This window comes from Apus apus, chromosome 14 (genome assembly GCF_020740795.1).
Source record: "Apus apus isolate bApuApu2 chromosome 14, bApuApu2.pri.cur, whole genome shotgun sequence".
Taxonomy (NCBI): domain Eukaryota; kingdom Metazoa; phylum Chordata; class Aves; order Apodiformes; family Apodidae; genus Apus; species Apus apus.
In genome coordinates this window covers 14,329,633-14,350,899 of record NC_067295.1, presented here as the reverse complement: position 1 = coordinate 14,350,899, position 21,267 = coordinate 14,329,633, and the positions used below count along the sequence as shown (strand labels likewise).

General features: G+C 52.0%; 1 protein-coding gene across 6 annotated transcripts in view; it reads right to left on the bottom strand.

The window, feature by feature from the left end:
* AXIN1 (axin 1) overlaps window positions 1-20,521 on the bottom strand; it is a 72,607-nt gene extending 52,086 nt beyond the window's left edge. For 3 of the 6 annotated variants that reach the window (XM_051632400.1, XM_051632404.1, XM_051632403.1), the window contains exons 1-2: window positions 15,027-15,230; window positions 11,999-12,970 (exon numbers count right to left, since the gene is read on the bottom strand). In XM_051632400.1, coding sequence (XP_051488360.1) covers window positions 11,999-12,876 — 878 coding nt within the window. In that variant the 5' untranslated portion in view covers window positions 12,877-12,970; window positions 15,027-15,230. Of the gene's footprint in view, window positions 1-11,998; window positions 12,971-13,539; window positions 13,591-15,026; window positions 15,267-20,506 lie in introns of those variants that run through there. The other 3 variants (XM_051632401.1, XM_051632405.1, XM_051632402.1) reach the window with 3 other exon arrangements.
* Between the last annotated feature and the right edge of the window lie 746 nt (window positions 20,522-21,267).

Sequence of the window (21,267 nt, the reverse complement as noted above, 5' to 3'; positions counted from 1 at the left end):
CCAAGCTTTTCCTTGCTCATGTGCCTTGGGTGGGTTGCTGGAACTGCACTTTTATCTCCTCCCTGCGCCAGGGGAGGTTTACATTGGATATTAGAAAGAATTTCTTTACCCAAAGAGTGGTTGTACAGTGGAACAGGCTGCCCAGGAAGGTGGTGGAGTCACCATCCCTGGAAGTATTCAAAAGAAATATAGATATAGTGCTTAGTGACATGATTTAAGCACTGAACAGATAAATTAGGTTATGATAGGGGGATTTAGGTTATGGTTGGACTTGATGATCTTCAAGGTCCCTTCCAACCAGAATGATTCTATGATTTTAATTGCCTTCTGTGGCTTGGCAACACCTTTGTGGACAATAGGTGTTCCTGCCACTACTGTCCCATCTGGAACAAGAGGTTTGGCTCCAGTCCCACCCTCTTTCTTCAGCTCAGGCTTCCAGGATGATTTCCAAAGCTGGGAAGTGAGAGGATTATGCTACTCCATGCCACCTGAGGCAACACACTACACCCAAGTCCACAGCCCACGATGGGCTACCTGGGAGGGTTTCTGACATTGTTGGTGCCAAGCCACAGGCAGCAATTAACAAAGAAAAAGGGTTGCTCTCAGCTTGACTGCTGGCAATGTGGTTGATGGCTCCAGACAGAACCTACATGAGGTAAAGAAAGGGAGCAATCCACACAGAGCTGACTCAGGGCGTCACGTCAGGAACCAAAACCCCAATGACCTTGCTGAGCCCAAGTAACTGCTGTCTCTGAAGCGTATGCTGCCATTGGGGAGGCAAATCCAGTGAGCTGTAGGAAGCATCTGCCCTTCTGAGCATGTGGAAGAGCTGTGGGCAGGCACTGGAGGACAGCAAGGCCAGCCTCTTCACTGTAAAATTGGTGGGGTAGCAGATCACTTTGCTATAGCTCCAACAAGCCACCTCTCCCAGGCTGAGAGTGCCCAAGTCAAGATATCTGCAAGGGACAGATGGCTCTCAAGGAGAGGAGCTCTACGACTGCATCAAGAAAGGAAAAGTGATCAGCACAGGGCCAACTGACTTGTGCAGGACCAGAAAAGCCTCCTTGAGCTCCTGAGTAGAGCTGCAGCTGCAGGCAGCAGGAGAGGGGCCAGAACAAGCTGCCTTATGCAGATTTGCTCATCCCTTCCATCCAAGCAGTGTGATGGAGAAGTGGAGCTTGACTGGTGACCCACCCTGGGGACCGAGGGCAACATCTGGGTCAGAGAAACATCTTGCTGCTCTTGGGGATAGATGCTTCCCCTCCTCTCCCTGCTCTGCTGCAGTGGAGCTGTGCCATGCCCTGAGCCCAGTGACACTGCCAGGTGCTGGCAGCAGGGCCGTGACACCAGCAGCCCGGGGCTGCCCCCCAGACACGCAGCCCTGCAGGCTGTTCTGCCAGCACAACCACCAACCCCAGCAACCTCCAGCCAGTTCAGTGTAGCACCTTTCCAACATCTTGGCTTCCACAGAGAGAGAGAAGCATGTGAAAAATGTCCCTCTCTCAGCACAGGCTGCCTTCTAGCACGGGGCTGAAAATAAAAATCCTGAGTTTTGCCCAGTTGGGCACCCACGACGCCACGAGGAAAAGCCCTGTGCCTTCCAACGCCCCTAAAATCAGATGTGGCCACTCTGCCACATCTCAGAGGGACCATTCAAAGGAGCTTCTCTCCTTTCTTCCCCAGACCACTACAGTCCATAAAGCAGATACTGCTGCAGGGATGTAAGAAGAGGAGAGCAGACCCAGCCCATAGCTTGGCTGCCGTGGCTGTGGGCACACAAAGCTGCTCCTCCACCAACTCTCCACCGGTCCCACCAGCTGCTACAACCTTTGTCACCCAAACAAATCTGCATGGAACAGTTATTAAAATGATGTGAACCTCAGCACCCCGTCTATCCCCGTGCCAGCTACTGCTATAACTGGTTCCACCTCACCAGCCAAAGCTCTGGAGATGGAAAGGCCAGCAGAGACAAAGGTGTGCTGGGTTTTACCTTTGAAGGGATTTAGATCTGGAGCACTTAACAGTGACAAACTGCTGAGACAGGCATTTCCTCAGGTGCATAAACATCATGGACAGCAAATGCCAGCCTTGCAAGAATTCTTCTCCAATGCTAAAGAATAAATTCAACATGTTTTGAAATAATTACAGATTAATCATTGGGGGAAAAAAAACCCCAAAACTTCCTACATTTTATCTTCAGTGGCTCCCACTGATCATGCAGCCATTGTTTTAAATGTAAATACATATTCCCACCTACTTGCACTCTTAGTGTGTAGCAGAGTACTTCAGGTAGCAGAAAACCTAAAGCACAGGCTGCCTTCCTTTCAGCCTTTAGAAGTGACAGAACAGTTAACACAAAACTGAATTTATTTAAGGGGGGAGAGGGGGAAAAAAGAGGCCACAAGTTAATTTCCCTTAGAAGCCCGATGGTCCCCACCCAGAAACCTTCAGACAAAAGAATACTGCATTTTAAACTGGTAGGTTAGGTCTGAGACCAGAGGGAAGGTTTGTCAACCATGACAAGCTACAGCTTGTTTAGCAGTCGGAGGGTTCAAAAGTCTAATAAAACCCAAGGGCCTTCCATAACAAAGCTGCTGCCACTTAAGGAGAACATTCACACCCATTCAGGAGGGGTTTTTCAAACATGCACAGGTACTTGGAGATCCTGAAGTGAGCAAAGACACACCAAAACCCAGCAGTTAGAAACTGAAGCTGGGAAAAACTGTAGGGAGCAATAAGGAACATGCTGAGAGCAGTGAGAGTAACTAACCACGGGAAGAGATAATAAAAATGCTGCGTGACCTCCCATCGCTTGGATGCCTTTCTAAAATAGACACTTCAGCCTGACCACAAGTTATTGTGCAAGAATCACTGGGTGAAGCTGCGTGACCTGTTATCTCCAGGATTACCAAAGGAAAGTTTTTTCCCATGCCCATTTGGAAAGCTTCCCCTCTTCAGAAGGAGGAAGGTTCAAGGATCAGTTTTAGCAGGTTCCTCCAGCCTCTTCTGGGGCAGACCCAAAACCACATCTGATGGACAGCAGGATGCTCAGCCTTCTCGGATGTCTCCAGTTGGGCTAATTTACCAGCCAGCAGGACTCAAATCTCTCCTGGGGTTACAAACTTCACTGCATGTATCTGGAGGGGAAAACATCAACTAATCCTGCACTGCAGTGACACATCCACACGTCCTTTGCTGCCCATTTCCATCTTGTTTCAAGCTCACCTATTTTTGCCAGCATTGGCTCATCTTAAAGAAAAAGAGGGTCAAGCCTTTTCAGAGTAGCTTTTCCCAAGAGAAGAAAACAAAGCTTCCCTGAATGTGCAGATGTTCAAAGCCATTAAATTGAAATACTTCCACAACAAAGAAGGCAGCTTCTGCCCTTTCTTTTCCCGGCAGAGCCTTGGACCAAGCAACAAAGGGGTGATGATCTTCATCCAGTGCTAGCAGCTCAGCAGAAGACACATGCTGCACACACCTGAGGTTGCCAGCATACCCAACAGCTTTCTTTTGTGGCTTTGCTCAAGAAAGATCATTTTTCATTTCCTAAGAAATAAACGTTATGACAGTCACATGGACTGAATTAAAAGTACAAAGACAAGCCTTCTTAGCCAGAGACCCCAACTTTTTATTAAAAAAAATAAAAAAATACATGCCCCGTGGAAATTCAATCTGGGTAGGGCCATAAGGAGAGCAAGAAGGTTCCAAGGTCATGTTTTACAATCTTTTGAAGCAGGAATGGAGCCGATGTCCGAAGGAGACATTTTGTGCTGCAATCTGGACAGAGCTTCCCTTTCTTCAGCAGGCTGCAAATGTTACAGTGCAAGAACTTGCTGTCTTTGCTCGGGCACTCTTATTTATACACAATAAAGCCCTTGTGCAGGAGATCAAGGCTGTATTTCATTGATTTGACATGATGGTTAACCTGTGAACTTTGCCCCTGCTAATAGAATAATTTCTATTTGTTGATTCCTCTTTTGGGATCCTCGAGGGTAACGGCCACTTCAGCCCAGCTCTCATTTGCATGTCTGGTGCCAAATGGTTTTATAGCTCTTGCTTCTGCACAACAGAGCCAGGAGAAAGTTAATCAAACCCATTAGCTACAGCTGGATATGAACTCCGTGCACCTCAATTCCTGGATCCTACCTGTAATTCCCAGGAGCTCCCCTGAAACTCAACTCTCATTTGTACTTGGCTTGTGAAAGCTTGGAGAGGTCCTCAGCTACCAAACAACTGATCTTGCACCGGACAGAGGTCCCAAAACAACCTTCTGGGCCAGGATGGCAGCAATGGCAGAACAAGGAAGCCCCTCTTGCAGATAAATATCACCCTGTCTGGAAAGCTGCTTGCCAGCCAAGACGACCAAATTATGACTGGAAAGGGTCAATCTGTTGGACACATAAAGGAACAGTTTTCCAGCAGACCTAACTCTCTCTCTCTACACGTGGACTGCTGAATAAAAGACAATCCCACCTCCCCACTCCTCCTCCTCTCCTTCCAGCACCAGCATTTCTCTGAACACACCTCGAGACAAATGACAAAACCCCTAAACCTCCAGAAAAAAAGGAAAATTAAAACGGAGAGAGAGAGAGGACTGAGACTCTCCATCCTACAACAAGACAGGGAATATGTGGGGGTTGGAGGAATAAAACCCAGAAGCTTCTGGTCATTAGCTTTGTAGGCAGGTCCAAGGAACAACAGAAGGTCCTGCTGGTAACCAGCAGGTCTCAAGGGGCTATTTCAAAGAGGTTTTTCTCCTCTAGCTATCACTTTCCTCCCTCTGCTGTTTTTCATCAGACTAAGTGAAAGCTATTCATCTATTAGCTATTTAGATCAGCTAAAGACCTTCTAGAAGCCGGTATTTTAGGGACAGGTTGGATCTCAGAAGCCACAGGTCCAAAAAAATTCCAGGTCTTACCACAAAAGTGCACTCTGGAGTCTTCAAAAGTAAAACATCCAATTTCCACCTGGGTTTTACAGAATGTGGATAATCTGACTTAAAACTACAAAGGTTCTACTTAAACTCATCGCTGCCATAAAAGTGAAGCACCCAGACCAGGGCAGTGAGTAACCACGGGTTTGCTTTTTACACGCAAGCGTGACCTGCTGCAATTTAATTTCTGAGTGTGACTTTGGGCAGAGCAGCTTCCTCTGGCACATGGCAGAGGGGAAGAAGTGCCTCCAGAAGAGACCTTTCCTGAAGTGCCCAGACGATGAGCAGGGGATTCAGGGCTGCACCAGCCAAGGGGAATCTTTGCCCCCAATGAGCAGAGACGGGCGCTGCAGCTCCCAGAGCAGCTTAAAACCTGAGCCCCGTGTGTCCCGTAGCTGTAGGAAAAAAAATGAGCCTCTTAAACAAATCACCCCAAAACCAGCTGCCCACTGGGGATGGTGTATTTCCAAGAGGATTGTCATCTTTGTAGAGTCCAAAACTGCACTTCCAAGTGAAGCAGGCAGTGATTAGCTAATTACAAGCACGAAGACGGACAGCGTTGGACATGTTTTGTATCTGATACACTCGAAAGTGTAGCTCTCCTCCAGTATTACTCCCCTTCCAAATTATCTCCACTAACCTGGCAGCAGAGCTATGACATCCCATTGCCATGGGAGAGGTGGATAACAAGGCACCAAGGAAAACCAGCCTCATCCACATCAGGATGGCCCAACACTGGCTGCTCTGTGCTGCTGGGCAGAGCAAACCCCTGCTCTTAACCAAGTATCAAACCTTTTCTGAAAGATTAGATTCACCAGCAATTTGACTCGTTAATCGTTTCAATTACTAAAACACTTCAATCAGAACAAAACCAGGAAAAAATAACCACTCTCCTTCTGAAACAGCCTGCCTAGCTTAACAGACCATAGCAAATTGTGAAGGTTTTTGCTTTTGTGGGCTTCACATACTTTATTTAATGCAGATAATTAACCTCAGTTTCTAATTTCAAATCCTCCACATAAGGAAGCAAAGTGATTGAACACATTCACTGACAGACGGAAAATTAAAATATTACTACAGCTTCTGCATGTGGCTCAAAAGACAGGGCCTTGCAAAAGATCTTTCTTCTTTTATTTGACTGATTAACTGTAATTTGCTTAATGGATTTAAGGATGAGCCTAATAATCCAATGATATTTCCAGGAACTGATTCAGGATATCAGCACCTCTGTTCTGAGCCATGTTTTTTTTAAACGCAGCAATTTTCTTCACTACACATAGAGCCACTTCTGAAACTAGATTTTTCCACTGATTCTAATAAAACCAGGGCCATTATTTATTTTAAATGCATGGTATCACATGACTGGCCTTGCATCATGCAGCCACAGTGCTCTAACTTCTTGGAGCACCTTCGGAAGGCCTAAACCCAGGGATGACCCAGAACAATGGCATGCAGCAGCAGCCAGCCACCCAGCCCAGTGGACCTGGAGGATCTCTTGCATGGGTTGAGAGGGTGGAAAGTCAACAGTTCAACCCTAACATGAGGCCAGCGGGTGTTCCCCCACCACCCCCCCTACCCTTCTCAGTCCCTGTTCCACCACGAAAGCCTGGCGTAACAGGATTTCACAGTCTGTCTCAATAGTTAATAAATCCAGGATCTAACAGACTGTTAGAGGAAAACATCCAAGAGGCAGTCATTTTTAAAACGTCCAATGGTAACTAATTATTCAAGGGATTAGTCCATTATAGCAACAACAAAGAAACTCTTAAAACACAAAGGCGAGCTGAAGCTGAACAGCAGATCAAAACCAAGGTGTACCCACCCCAAGGCCCACCTCCTAGGTGCAATTCCCAGTGTCTGAAATCAGGGAGAACCCAAACCAGCCTATCAAACTTCTCAAAATACACTAGCAATGATTTGTGCCTTCACTGTAAGTGCATCTCAAAATAGGACAATTGTCCACACTGGACTAGACTGGACATGGCTCTGCCTAACCCAGCTCTGAAGCCCTCCAAGGATGGAGATCCCCCTCCTCTCTGGTGACTCCTTCCTGGGCTGCATCACACATCTCATGAAGACTTTTTTCCCCAATGTTCAACCTGAACCTCCCCAACACCAAAAAGATGGGGGTATAATTCCTCTTTTGTTCTTTTAAGAGAATAACTTCTATAACCCAAGGAAAACTCAACCACAACAAAACAAGGTAGCTGTTTGCTGGAGGAGGGCAGAAAACACTTACTCATTTATCAAGAGAGTGCTAAAAGCTTAACTACCTGTCTTTAAAAAGATGCCAAAGCACTGATCCATAACCAAACAACAAATACACCACTTCTTCATCTTGATTTGTGTAGAGGCAAAGCTATGGGCACAAAAGGTATTCTTCTTCAAATAAAACCTATTTAAAAACTTGGCAACCACCAGTATAAATACTTTACACTGTTAATATAAGCATTTCTATGCAGAAGTTTCATCAGCTTAACAATGTATTTTAAAAAGCTGGCCTAACTTCTGTGCAAAAACACCATCAGTCTTTGTTTTGTGTATCTTACTGCACTGGAGCCACTAAATTACCACTCACTGCTATTAGCTTCAGACCCCACCTCCCCGTTAGACTCCCTCATTTCTCTCAAGAACAATGCAGAACCAAAACTATTCCTCTCTAACTTATTTTCTTTACATTTTGGAAATAGCCACAGCCTCCAAATAGAGTTGCATCAATTACAAGTGATGTTATGGGCTCAACTTTAGTTTCAACTAAGCTAAGTGTCTAGAACTTTTCTTTCTGCCTCTAATACTCAGTACCTGCTTTCTTCCAGCAACCAACGTCTCCTGAAGCTCCAGCAGCTGAGCTCCAAGATGCACATGATGCTTCTCCAGTTAAAAATAACAGTAATGCATGCCTTGGACCTTCTAGACACAAACTGCTCCTGCATCAGCCTTCGTGATTTTGCATCCCCAGTTTTCCACCCCGTTCAGAACAATTAAGGCGGATTCCTTCACCACGCACTCTTGACTCAGAAGTCTGCAGTTTCATACTTACTTATGAATGGAGGAGCAAACCTCAAAATTAGGTCTGCCAAGTCAATTGTAGCTTCTTCATGATGCAGGCTCAGCTTCTGACCTCTGGACTGCTTACACTGCCTAAACACCGGAGAGATCCTGCACCTTCCCTGAACCACCCTGCGCCGTTCCTCTCCATGTCCAAGTTCGTCATTGAATCATCTCAGACCAGAGGTTGCCACCTTCTTCTAACAGCTCTTCCAGCCATTTCTCCATGTGCTTTCTCTCATACCCTGCTCTGAAGGAGTGCTGGCTGTACGTTTTGGGGAGACCTGTGTGTCCAGAGAGGCTGCCAGTGCACGGGCACAAGTATCGATGGTTCAAATGAAAAGGATGGGTGATGTGATGCTCCACCAGGACTTGCAGACATCACCAGGAGTGGGCCAAGTACGTGGGCACAATCACAATTCTGGTGATTTCTACCTGCCCTGGTGGAGAACTGCGTCACCCATCCTTTTCATTTGAACCACCAACACTTGTGAAACACCATGAGCTTAGTCAGATCAGCCCTCTGGAAATCAAAGCTTAGGTGATGCAGCCAGCTTCCTTTAAAAAAAAACAACAAAACACCAAGCAACAAACCACACGTATATCAAAGCCCCCGTTGGGAAATTTCTCCATCTGTGCCTATCAGATCCACAATACTCCCCGATGTTCAACAACGGGACACCTCGCCTACCACCACACGTTCTCTCATCACCATCCTCCAGGTCTCCTTTTCAACACATTTTGCTCCTAATGAAACGGCTCAAAACCCAAAAGGAGCAGCAGAACCGACATCTCCCAGCTTGCTGGTCTTTCAGAAGAAAGTAGAGCTGCTCACATACAACATGCCCTCTTCTCACTTTCCACCACGGGTAGAAAGCAAAGACAACAGCTGCCACTGCTGCTCCCCAACACTTTGGCAGTGGGAGGGGAGCCCCTTCTGATGCCAAGCTAAAGAGACGGCAGAAGAAACTCATCCCAACAAAAGACACAACTGGAACCTTTCACCACCACCCATCCCATTTCCAGCTTTTTAAGATGTGTGCGTTCTCCTGGAGCGCTGGCAAACCCGGCTGCAGAGCAGTTGTCAGGCACAGGTTTAATTTCTGCTCTCCGGATCTGAGGAACGCCGTCCCGGCGTGTCAAAAGAAGGTTAATGAACGATTTAGCCGCCCTCACAACCATGTTAGTGTCACTTTCGGAAGCTGCGAGTTAATGCCCAAGATCTTCAGGGGTTACCCTCTTTGAAGTTCACTGATCCATAACCAATGTCCAATTAATTTGCAGGAGACTAACTATAATGACTATTGGCCTTTTCCTATGCATACAAAAACACAGTGGGTAACGGCGATGCTTTTGGCTTTGGGATATTCTCCCACAGGCACGCACATCTGCACACCTTCCAAACAGCTAATGATGGGTTGTCTTCTGCCTTTTGAGGAATTCTTTATGTTTGCCCTCCTGAGAGCAGAGTTATGGTGTCAAGATTTATGAGCTTTCTGCTGCAAAAAAAGAAAAATGTGGAGCCAATTCAAGATGCTCATTTGCTAACAGAGAAATACTTCTATTGCTTTTGCTCAGATTCCTCTTTATTTAGGGTTTCCATGGAAGCCAAGGAATAGAAGTACAATCTTGGGAAGATTAAACAGACCCTCAGATATAATGCAAACCAGCTTATTTCAACATTCCCTCAAGATGAGAAATAAGAAATTCTTCCACACATAGGCAAAAAAAACCCAAACCCAAACCAAAACACAAACAAAAGAAAAGAAAAAGAAAAAGGTTTGTGGAGATTTTCAAAATAAATTGGGACACAGCCTTTGAAATGCTACGAGCAGCTCTGCTGGGCTTCCAGAGCTCTTACTCAGGTGAGAAAGTATATGGACAAAAAGGTCTGCAGGATAAAGATGCTTCAGTTTAAAAACCAGCTTATTCAAGACAGTTATTGCCATATAACATCCGGGAAGTAAGTTAATTCAACCACAAGGTCTTGCACAAAGAGGAACAATCACCTCATAAATTAGGATCTCAGCAGATTTTTTCAGAATTAAAAAAATGCAGATTACGCAGTTTGGCAGCATCTTCCACCACGGCGCTCTGGACGCTACTAGAGCTGACATACCAACATTTAGAAAATAAAATAAATCACTTATCCTCTGTTACTGCAGGCTGAGAAATGACTCCTGCTCTGGTGAGGATGGTAAGCATTTCTGTGCTTCCCCACCCCACCAGGTCAACAGGGTGTCAGCAGCCACAATGACAGGCTGTTGGGACACTACAAATTACGAGTAACGCATTTTTTCTGACCTCCACCCCCAGGTAAAGATTTATTTCATGATGTTCCAAACTGGAATGAAAATACCCAGGATCAAGGAACTCTACTGCAGAACACTTGTATTTCACAGCACGTTTCTTAAACCATTCAAAATCTGGCATGGATATGTTTGGATAATGGGTAAACTGCAGGTTTTTCTGAAGCCAGAGCTGAAAAGCGCAACGTTGTGTCCAGCTTTTTGCTACCTGCTCTAGTAAGGAAACCCAACACAGCTGAACCTCAAAGAAGTGATTTTCAAACTTAAAGCCTTTATCGTTTAAATAAAAAGTTACTTAAATGGTAGACTTCTCTAATCCTTCGCTTATGGTGGGTCCCTGACTGCTCAGTGAAAAAAGAAACACTCAAGGTTTTTATTAACTCCACGGGAAAGTCCCAGGACCCCGGGATTTTGTTTCTCCGACTCCTGATTAAAACAGCACGAGTCCACGTGAATTTCCTTTCCATCACCCCCTCCATCCACCCCCCACCCCCCGCCCCGAAAGAGTTTCAGATGCAACATCCCCTCCTCAAAACCTATAAGAAAAACAAGAACCAAACTGAAAACATTTTGCCAGCTGAAAGGCGCCGAGAGCCGGCGCGGGGCGGGATGCGTTTCCAGCTGCCAGCCTAAAGGGACGGCTGAGGGAGATTAAACACAGAAATGCTTTTCATAAAGGCAGGAGGAGGCTTTGAAGAGGACAGTTCAGCTACTTCCATTTCATAATCTTCACAAAGCGTCAGATTTTAGACTAAGCAGGTCTTAAAACAAGGAGATTTTAGTTTAAAAAAAAAAAGGAATAATAAAAAAAAAAGTAGGAATGTGTTCTGGCCGGGTTCTGTTGATTCAGCAAGGGTTAGACACACACACGCTTATTGATCCCAGAGAGCTCCCTGCTAAGTTAATTGTCTGGAATTTTAACTGAGCTCTCAGCAAGTTTCAAAATCCATGTTGGCTGGAAGTGGGTGGGGGACCCAGAAAAAAAACACAACACAACAAAAAAAAAACAACAGGCTGCAAAACCCTGTGACTCCTCCAGTTAAAAGAGCCAGCAGTCGCTTTGATGAAGGGAAAAGCTGCAGCAGGGAATGGTTTTAACCGGATTTGGCTATTCTGACTTTGACACCACCAGCATTCAGCAATGGGAACCTCGTGTGCAAAGCAGCACCATTTTCAGGGAGCTCTGTGATCCCTGTCTGACCCATGCCAACATTACAGAGGTGAGGGTATCTCCAGCAAGCTTCTGCAGCCTGTAGTTGTGGCTCATCACAACAATTTCCTGGTGTGTGTACAAGAAGCATTACCACCAGCTGTTTTCGCCTGCGTTCTGTACCTGCACACTGAACTGCTGCCGGGGCAGCAACAGCCAACCTCAATCTGCAGCTCTCTCCATCCCCTGCACACACACAAGGCCTGTCCACAGCTCTGCACTGCCCACCAAGTCCTACCTGCCTCCAGACCACATTCAGCAGCAGTTTCCCTCGGTAGGAAACATGCTGTAGGGATGATTCAGGGCAATCAGACAGGAACGGCCAAAGCCACCCTTAAAATAACCTGTGACTGCTTCCCAGCAAAACTCTGCACTCCACCAAAGCCCCCGCGTGACATCATCCCGTTGCGGATGCCTCCCCATCCCCGAGCACTCCCCACCACCGAGGTCCTCCAAGGCTTTCCATCCCCCCAAGCCATTCCCTGGAGACTCTCCTACCTGAACTCCCTGCCCTCGCTGTAGCGCCGGGCCGAGGAGGCACGCTGGGTGGCTGTCTCCAGGAGCAGCTTCTGCGTGAGCCTGCTGGAGGGCGCCGAGTCCCTGCTGGCCTCGGGCTCGGCCTCTTGGTCACATTTCCACTCCTCGTCCTCGTTCAGAGTTGGCAGATAACCAGGTAGCCCTTTACCTGTCCCAGACCCGGAGCTGGGATCACTATAAATTTTTGGACTTTCCCCACCTGTCCTTGTGTATTCCAAATAAATATCCGACTTAAGGAACAAAGGGTAGGTATTGTCTTCTATCATGCACTGGATCTCCGTTTGGGCCTGGTCAAACATGTCAGGGTCAATCTGCAGCTTCATGACGCAGTCTTTGATGAAGCTTTTTGTGGCTGGTTTGATCTGCCGGGACACAATGCCGTTGTTGTCAAGGATGTATTTTTTGTAAATGGCTTTTGCCAGCTTGAGCCTTTTTTCCTCATTAGACGCACACGGCTCCAGCTTCCTGAAGCCGCTGCAGGCAAACCAGAAGTCCAGCAGATCTGCACAGTCCTCCTGTTTCAGGAAAGTCCTGAAGAGGTTGATACCATCTTGATCATCCAGCAAGGAGTGCAGCGACTCGGCCCACTTCAGGTAGGGTGGGGTTGGTGAAGCACTCCCCTCGGGCTCGTACCCCAAATCCAAATCAGAGCGCCTCGGTGTTGCCGTGGACATCTCATTTCTAATGACATCACTTTTACCAGAGTAGAAACCGTGGCTAACTGGCCTGGGATCTGTGGACACGAGTTCCCCCTCCTCACCAGGAACCGGTGGTCTCGGAGCATCTTCAGTGAAGCTTCCTCCAAGGTCCAAGGGGAAGCCTTTCCCCTGGACATTCATTTTTCTGGTGCTTGCTTGGGCAGGAACAGTGGGGGATGAGCTGAAGTTTCAAATCACCAGTATTTGTAGCTCCAAGGTGAACAAGTTTGTTCAGCTGAAACAGATGAGAAAAAAAAAATTACTATTTCTGTACATAAACACTCTAAGATTACAAACCACTAATTTTGCTCTGAATCAATGCCTCTTTTTCACCAGAATTAACAGCAAAGCTCTCAGCAACTTCAGAGAGCACAGAACCAGGCTCAAATCAGGTACACTCTAAAAATGACAATATCCCAAAACTTTACATTCAGCATCACTGGTGCAGTTGGTACTATGCTAAACCAGTGGCCTATCTCCCAGCACTGGTGGTTTTACAAAACCCTGGGATCTGGCAGTCCCCAAATCCAAGAGATCTACACTTGGGTATCAGACAGTGCCACAGGACACATGCCAACTTCTGCACTGCCACTAACTCCTCTGCACAGCCCACCTGGGCAGCACACGCACCACATCATTCCATGGCAGCCTGGTTTTATCTGGCTACTGATCTAGGCAATTCTCACCCCACGACAGGATTTTAAGGCTCGTGAAAAATACTCCGAAAGAAAATCCGGCGAGTCCTGAAAGCGAGACTGCACCTTAATCAAACACAGGTGGCTTTCGTGCGCCCGGGTGACATACCAGCACCACATTCCTCACAAATCTCTGCGTTTCAGAAATACGCTGCGTCGCCTCGTCTGGCTCTAGGGGAATCCAGATGCATCGTTGACCCCAATATTTTGGGCATCTGGACTGCATTCTTGCTTCCAACGGGCATGTTAGCACAGGAGCTCAGTTCTGGCACCGGCTTTCGCAGGCCACTGAGAAAAGGTTCATTTTACGCTCAGAACGCTGCACGCTACGAGCCTGGGAAAATTTCAGGTCATCAAAGGAAGATGAGAAAACCACCTCGAGAGGGAAATCTGCTCCAGTAGGACGCTTCTGAAGAGGAGCAACGAGTCAATATGGAGGATGGGAGATGTGGGGAAGGAGGGGAAGGCAGAGAAGGGCAATCCCTGGGCCGCTACCTCTGGCTGCTCAACAAGGCAACTTAAAAGATTTAAAGACAGTAGCAAAACTCCTGATTCACAGAACAGCACCAGTCTCAAAGCCCTCGGTGCCACAAAGCTGCCCGACAAATCAGTCCTTGGACCAGAGTAATTCCATTGCATGAGAAAACACACTTTAGCTCGGTTTCCCTCTCAAAGCTCACCCACCCCAACGAACACATCGCTGGGATGCTTTGCCATTTTTCCTCCGTTCCCTCTCCCTGGTTGAACCAAGAACCACTGCCAACAAGCCCAGCAAAGACCAGGCGAGGCCGGTGAGCACGGCCGGGCCCGGTGTGTCCAACCTGCCCGGTGGAGCCAGCGCTGCCCGGAGCACCCAGCCCCTGGCCTGGCTCCGGGGCATCGGGCTAGGTTGTTGGCTTGTGGGTTTTTTTTTTTGCACCGTGTTGCAGTTTTGGGTCGTTTTCACCCCCGCTATGGCTGGGAGCAACGGACTTACGCCCCAGCTGCAGGTCCCCAGCTGTACCTGCCCGGGCTCCGGCGATGCCCCCGGGACGGCCCCGCAGGCCCACCCGGGGCAGGGCCCCCGCAGCCACCTCGCTCATTGTTGCGGCGACGCGGCGCTCGCCCCGGCCGGGGGAAGCCCCGCGGGGTGCCCGCCGAGAGCGGGTCAGCGCCGGCCGGAGCCGGCGGGGCCGAGCGAGGCGCCCGCCCGCGGCTCTGCCCCTCAGGGGGCTCCCCCGCCTCACGGCCCCCCGGCCCAGCCGGGCCCCGCGGGAGGCGCCGGGCCGGGGCAGGCTCCGCGGGCAGCCCCGGCGCTGACAGGGAACCGCGCGGGCCCGTTCGCTTCCCCCCCCCCCCCCCACGCCGCCCCGGGGCAACTTCGGGGGAGGCGAGCCAGGCCGGCCCCCTCCGCTCCCCGCCGCCGCTCCCGGCCCTCCGCGGCGCGGCCCGCGGCCCCGGCCGGCGCCCGCCCCCCCGCGCCCAGGGCGGCCTAGCGCCGGCTCGGCGGCGCCCGGCGCGGCCCCGCGTCTCCCGCCCGGCGGCGGCCTCCGGCGCGGCCTCGGCGCAGGGCCTGGGCTCGGGGCCGCCTCCCCGCTCGCTCGCTCACTCACTCACCCGCACGGAGCAGCGGCGGCGGCGGCGGCGCGGGGCCCGGCCCATGCGGCTCAGCAGCGGCGGCCCGGGGCGGCGGGCGACGGCGGGGCGGCGGCGGCGGCACAAAGCGGGCGGCCCGGGACGCCCATGGCCGCGGCCGCGGGCTTGTGGCGGCGACAGGGAGAGAGCAGCAGCGAGCCCCGCACCGCTCCGCTCCGCTCCGCCCGCGCCGCTGCCTCCCAGCGCCGGGCACGGCGGCTCAGCCGCGCCCCCCGCGCCCCCGGCCGGTACTGCGGGCCCGGCGAGCGGCCGCGGGGGCGGAGCGGGCCCGGCTCGGCCCGCGGGAGGCGGTGCGGGGGCGGCCGGGCGGGACGGGCAGCCCCTCGCTCGGTTGGCGGGGCACGGCGGCTGCCGAGCCGAGGGGGCCCGGGGAGCCACGGGCACATGGGCGAGGGGTGCCCAGCTGGGCTGGAGCCACCTCCGGGGCTGGAGCCACCTCCGGGACTGGGCAGCTCCGGGGCTGGAGCCACCTCCGGGGCTCCGGATCGCTCTGGACAAACGTCCAGCCGAGCTCCTCTGAGCATCCCGGGCAGGGGAAGGCCCGGGAGAGAGTCGCGCTTTGGAGATCTCCGAGGCTCGGCTGGTCTCGGCAGGGACAGGGCAGCCACCCTCAAAAGCCACCCCTCAAAAGCCACCGCTGCCCCGTCCGGGATCGAAGGGCAACGTCGGCGGGCGGGCTGCCCCCCGAGGGACCGCCCGCCGGTGAGCCGGGGCTGGGGAGCGCGGGGCTGCCCCACCGGGGCTCCCGCCTCCGCCGACACCGGTGTCGAGCTGGCTCAGAAACCGCAGCCTGTGTCCTGCTCCTCCTGCGGCGGGGAGCAAGAAGGGGACCGGCCAAGAGGTGGCACTGCGTGGGGCTGAGATGGGTCAGGCGACATGGAGGCTGCGGAGGGCGGCGGGGAGCGGGTCTGAGCCCCGCAGGGACCGGGCACCGGGGCTGCCACGGGTGACCCGGCGGGAGGTGGAAGGAGATGCCAGATGCAGAGACCTAACGAGAGCAGCCCGACAGGGGAAGGCGAAGCCTGCTTCTTCCCTGGGAAGGGATGATGTGCTCGAAGCCCTGGGGCCGAGCCAGGCAGAGCTCTGGGTACCACCCCAAAAGCTACACATGCAAACAAGCCCTGAGGCGCTCCCCAGCATCAGAAACGGCTCAGGAAGTTTTCTGATAGGGATAGCTTCTGGGTTTCAGTGCAGTTACTCTACTGCATTTGCCTGTTTCCATGCATTTGGAGAACACTGTCAGACATGTACAACATTTTTCCCCGGCTTTCTGAATCTCACAGAAGCCCATCCCGGGCAGTGGTGTTCCCATCCCACCCCAGCACAGCACCCGGCAGGATGAAGCAGCTCCTCACACGCTTTCATGTGAGCGATGCTTGGAGCTGATTTATATGTAGCAGTGCAACACTGACCTTGGGCATAATAATAGAAAAGCTGATGTGGGATTCAGCTGGTAAAGAATTAAAGGCTGGGAATATAATTAATGCAATCAGCCTAGTTGCTGGAAAATAGCTCTTGTCAAACTCTGATGTCATCCTTTGAAGAGATTACAAGTTTGGCTGATAAAGGTTATGGCATAGAAATAATAGACCTGGGCTCTCTTTAGGCATGTGACTTAATCCATATAGTATTCTGATTAAAAATTAGCACAATACAACATCAAGAGAGACACCTTCAAGGGAGCGGGAGCTGGCAAACCGGCAGCCATCAATGGGAATCCCGGCAGAATGGGAGCGCGCTCAGTGGGTGTCCAGGGCTTGGATGGGAAGCCCGATGCTATTCAGCATTCCCATCAATGGTCTAGAAATAGATTAAAAAGCCCTGCTGAGAAAAACGCCAGGGCCAGGGAAATGAGAGGGGCAGGAGACACAGACGGGGTCAAGACAGCTGTAAAAAAAACTTCATAAGCTGAATCCCGGGCGAATAAAATGTGGTTGAATGTGAGCAGCTGTGAAAAGATCCCTCTGCTGAGCACAGGGCCCTTCTGATGGAAACCCACACTTTGCCAAGGACGAGTTTGGGGGCGGGAGGGGCAGGGTGGGAGCAGCAGGGTCCCCACAGGGATGTCCTGGCTGGGACAGGGCTGGGTGCTACAGCAGGTGGGGTTCCAGGATCTGCGTTTCAGAAAGGATGCTCAAAACTTAGAGAGAAGGTGGAAAAGAGTTAAAACTGACCCCTGCTTTGCAGGGGGATGCCTGAGAACTGCAGCCTCCATTGCTAGTTCAAAGGAGCCCCAGAGATGCCTCGATTATAGCACTTAAGCAACTTCATGGCTGAGAGGTGATCAGGTATTAAAGAGCTTTTCATCTCCCAGAGAAAAGCCCAGCAAGATTTCATGGCCCGCACTGGGTTTGCATGAGAAACCAGAGCTAGATTTCTCCATGGCAAAGTGGGGGACTAAGGAGGTGGGGGTGAGGAGTTTGGGTGCATCAGGCTCCTGCCATCCTGGGGAGCCATGGAGAGCTCCAGCCCAGCCAGTGAGTCCCTTGTAGAGCCAGTTCTGCCCTGCCCAGCAAAGGCAGCTGTCCCTTTGTGGGATGGAAAGGGAGAATTCCCACAGGCTGATGCCAAGCCCTCCCACTGCCTTCCCATTTTCTGGTCCTCTAGCAGGGCTGGGAGGGCCCTGGGCTCCCTCTGGAGCCCTCTCCCTGCCTTTCACGCCTCATTTTTCCCACACTGAGGAGCCCAGCCCCATGGGGTCCAACTTCCAGCTTTACCTGGGGACATCAAAAAGGTGAAAAACCAAACCAAGCAGCCCTGGCTGCATGGGGGAGGAATCAGCCTGCAAGGCCTTTCAACAAAGAGTAGAGGCCAATGAACCACACTGGATCATTTCTCCTTCTCATACCTCCCCAAAACTGCCCCAGCCAAGATGCCAGCAGTGTTTGGTGCTGGCCTGGCCTCAGCCTGCAGCCAAGGCTGGTCCCCAAGCAAGCCTGGGGTGCTGTACACTTCCTGGCTCCCCTGCATGCTTTCATCTCTGCCTGAAAGAGCCAGCAAATGCTGGGGATTTGGGAACCTTGGTCTTAGGTCAAAAGGGCCTGGGGTCATGTCTGAGCCGCCCAACACTGCACACAGCAGTGGTGTTGCTGGGGTTTGCAGACCCTCCTTGCAAGCCCTGCACTCCCAGCCCAGCCCAGTTCCTGCTTGCACCATCCCCTCCCTGCCAGGCTGGCTGGGGAGCCACAAGCCTCCCAGCACCACTTCTGCAGAGACTGAAAGAGCTCCATTGAGCTTCAGCACCCGCAGTGTTCATCTCTAACTGGTTCTCCTCTTTGCAGTGACTCACCAGCTTCCCCAAAGCAAAGTGGGCCTGACCCTGCCCTGATGTTTGAAGGCAGCAGACCCTTCTCAGGGCAGGATGTGCATGGACAAGGGCTGGTGTCCCGCGGTGCAGACACTTTGGGGACAAAGTGCACTAGATGGTGCTGTTCAACCTTTGGCTGCCATTGGAAGGGCCCAGGCAAGGGCAGGAGTGGTGCCAAACTTCGGTTTTGCTGGAAAACCTTCTTGAAACTGGAGGACAAACAGAAACACCCTGAAGGGTGAGGTCCTACACTGCTCACTGGTGGAGGCAAAGGGCACCGTGCCCTCAGAGGGACCCTCTGTGTGCTGTGTCCTCCCCCTCACTCCTGGAGCACCCTCATTTCTGAGGCAGGAGTTGGGGTTTGGCTATGAGAGCAGGGATGGCAGAAGGGGCTGCCAAAAAAATGAATGTTCAGGGGTGGAAGAGGAGGCTGATAATCCTCTCTTGAACCACTGGCAAGATGAAGCTTGCACAGCAGGATGAAGATGTATTAGCTGTCAAGATGCAAAGAATAGGCATTGTGGCACCAGGAATTGAGTGCACCCTGAAGAGCCCAGCTGGGATAAGGCACCTGCAGCCCAGTGGCACTGCTGCAGAGGTGACAGGCAAGTGGACAAACGGGACACAGCTGGCAGGAAAACAAAGCAGAAAATAGGCCATGGGTATAGCTGGGCTGGGAGCTTCTGCCATGCCAGGTGGGACAGAGCACATCTCCGTGCAGACAGCAAGGATGGCCACAGCCAGCTGTGCCAGGGGCTGGAGACAGGAGCCAAAGTGAGCAGTGCTGGTGGGATCCTCACAGCATCCCTTCGTGCAGGAGGCACTGGTCAGTGTCAGCCCCCCCAGCATCCATGAGGCAGCACGAGCTACTTTGCAAGTCCCCATGGTGCAAATCCCACAGGCAGCCTGACGTACCTCCTGCTTTGGGTTCCCCACCTCAAAAGAGGCAAACACATCCCAGTTTGTGAGTTTGCCTTGGATTTCATTCCAGTGCTGGGAAAAGAAGGTGAAGCAACCCTTGGACACCAAACTTAAGCCTTTTTGCTCAGATCCTGCTCTTTTATAGACCCCACACCTGAGCCTGGAAGGGTGTGGGGCTTGGCTGCTCTGGGTGCTCAGGTTCTTCCCCTCCAGAAAAATCATCCCAGTTTCCCTGTCCACTTCCATTCCCATGCAGGTGCTTGCCTGCAGATCCCCAAGGTACACTGGGGATCCGTGGGCCTCTCCCCTCTCAGATAAAAGGCTGGAGTGGGTGGATGGGGCAAAGGTTTTACTGCTCACCTGAAAACTCCAAGCCCTCCAGGCAGGGCAGCCTCCCTCCTTCCAGGAACACACAGGCAGGACCTGGGGCAGCTCAGGCAGCAATTTTGGCAGCTGTCAGGGTTAGCTGTGGTGGTCCAGATGCCCATACAGCAGAGGGAAGCCCCTGCACATTACCTAGAGCTCCAGCAGCATCCTAGCACCCTAGCCTCTCCTCCTCAGGGTCTCCAGCCCAGCACCATCCCCTCTTGGTGCTTCCCTTTGTGACTGCCCTGGCATCAGCCTCTTTCCCCACCACTGCCTCGCCTTCCCCTGCTGGAACTACAGAACCCCTAAACCTGGCATTTCCCCCCAGAATGATTATGGAGGAGCTCGTGCCTTGCCCTGGGAGGCTCCTCTAGATGAGCTCATTACCCAGTAACTGATTAGCTATCCCCCAAGAACTGGGTAGCCATCCCCAAAAACTGGTTAGCTATTTTACACAGTGACACCACCTTGGGGTCTGTGCAGTCTCTTTCTAGAAAATCACCTGTAGCTGATGAGCTGCCCAACGATGCTCTAGGGGCTGCATAAAACCTGCAGCAAAAGCTACGAGGCTGAGGCTACGAGTGAGATCTAAGGTTGAATTTCAAGTCCTTAAGCCTTGAAACCTCCTGGGCAGGGACCTAGCTTCTTCTGGGACCTGGCTCAGGGTGGCAGTGGACACTGGGTTACTGCTGACCCCCGTGACTCCCCCAGTTCTGGTTGCCCCTCTCTGCCAAAAGCCGTTGCACACACACTTGGCCAGCATCGTCCGCACCCCAGGCTCATCACCAGCTGGTGACAGCAGGCACCTCTGGCTGTGTCCCCCCACCCCGTGCCTTCCTGCACCCACCTTTGGGGCCCTCCCTGGGCCTGTGCCCTGCACTTCTGCCTCTCCATGCTCCAGACCACCGGGCTCGCTGCTCGTCTCGGGGGGCCGGGGCTGGGACGCCGGCCACGCGCCTCCCGGCAGCACCGCTCTGCGGAGAGAAGAGATGTCAGCTCGTCCCCACTGGGACCACCCTGCCCTGGAGATGCTTGAGGGGAGCTGGACCAGGTAGGGACATCCGTCGGTCCTCATTGACAGGAAGAGGTCATGCTCCCACGGCCCTGAAGGACACACTTCATATCTTGGCCCTCCATGAGATGGAGATGTCTGGAGCAGGCTCTGCTCTGCCCCCAGCCATGCTGGGACTGGCCCATCTCCGAGCATGGGGGCTCTGGAGCAGTTATCCCTAGGGGAATGGTCCCACCTGACAGAGCCAGGGCAGGAGGGAGCAGCAGTGTCAGGGGGACAGCCCTGTCCCTGGTCCCCAGTGGCAGACCCTGGGCTCACCCCCTGCCCTGGGCACGGCTCGGCCACCCTCTGTGCCTGCTGCTCCAGTGTGCCCACAGTGGGACAAGACAAGGTGGATCTGAGGTGGGCATCAGCCCCAGGGAGCAATGGAGGGTTTGGCTCGTGGCTCACACTGGGGACAGCTGTGTTGGGACAGTTGGTTCCTGCTGGCAGGGTTTTCCCAGAGCAGCCTGTGCCAATTCAACCTGATTGCTCCTGGCAGGAGAGGACTCTCCTTTCTCCAGCCATCAGCAATCCCCACCAGCTGGGCTACTGGG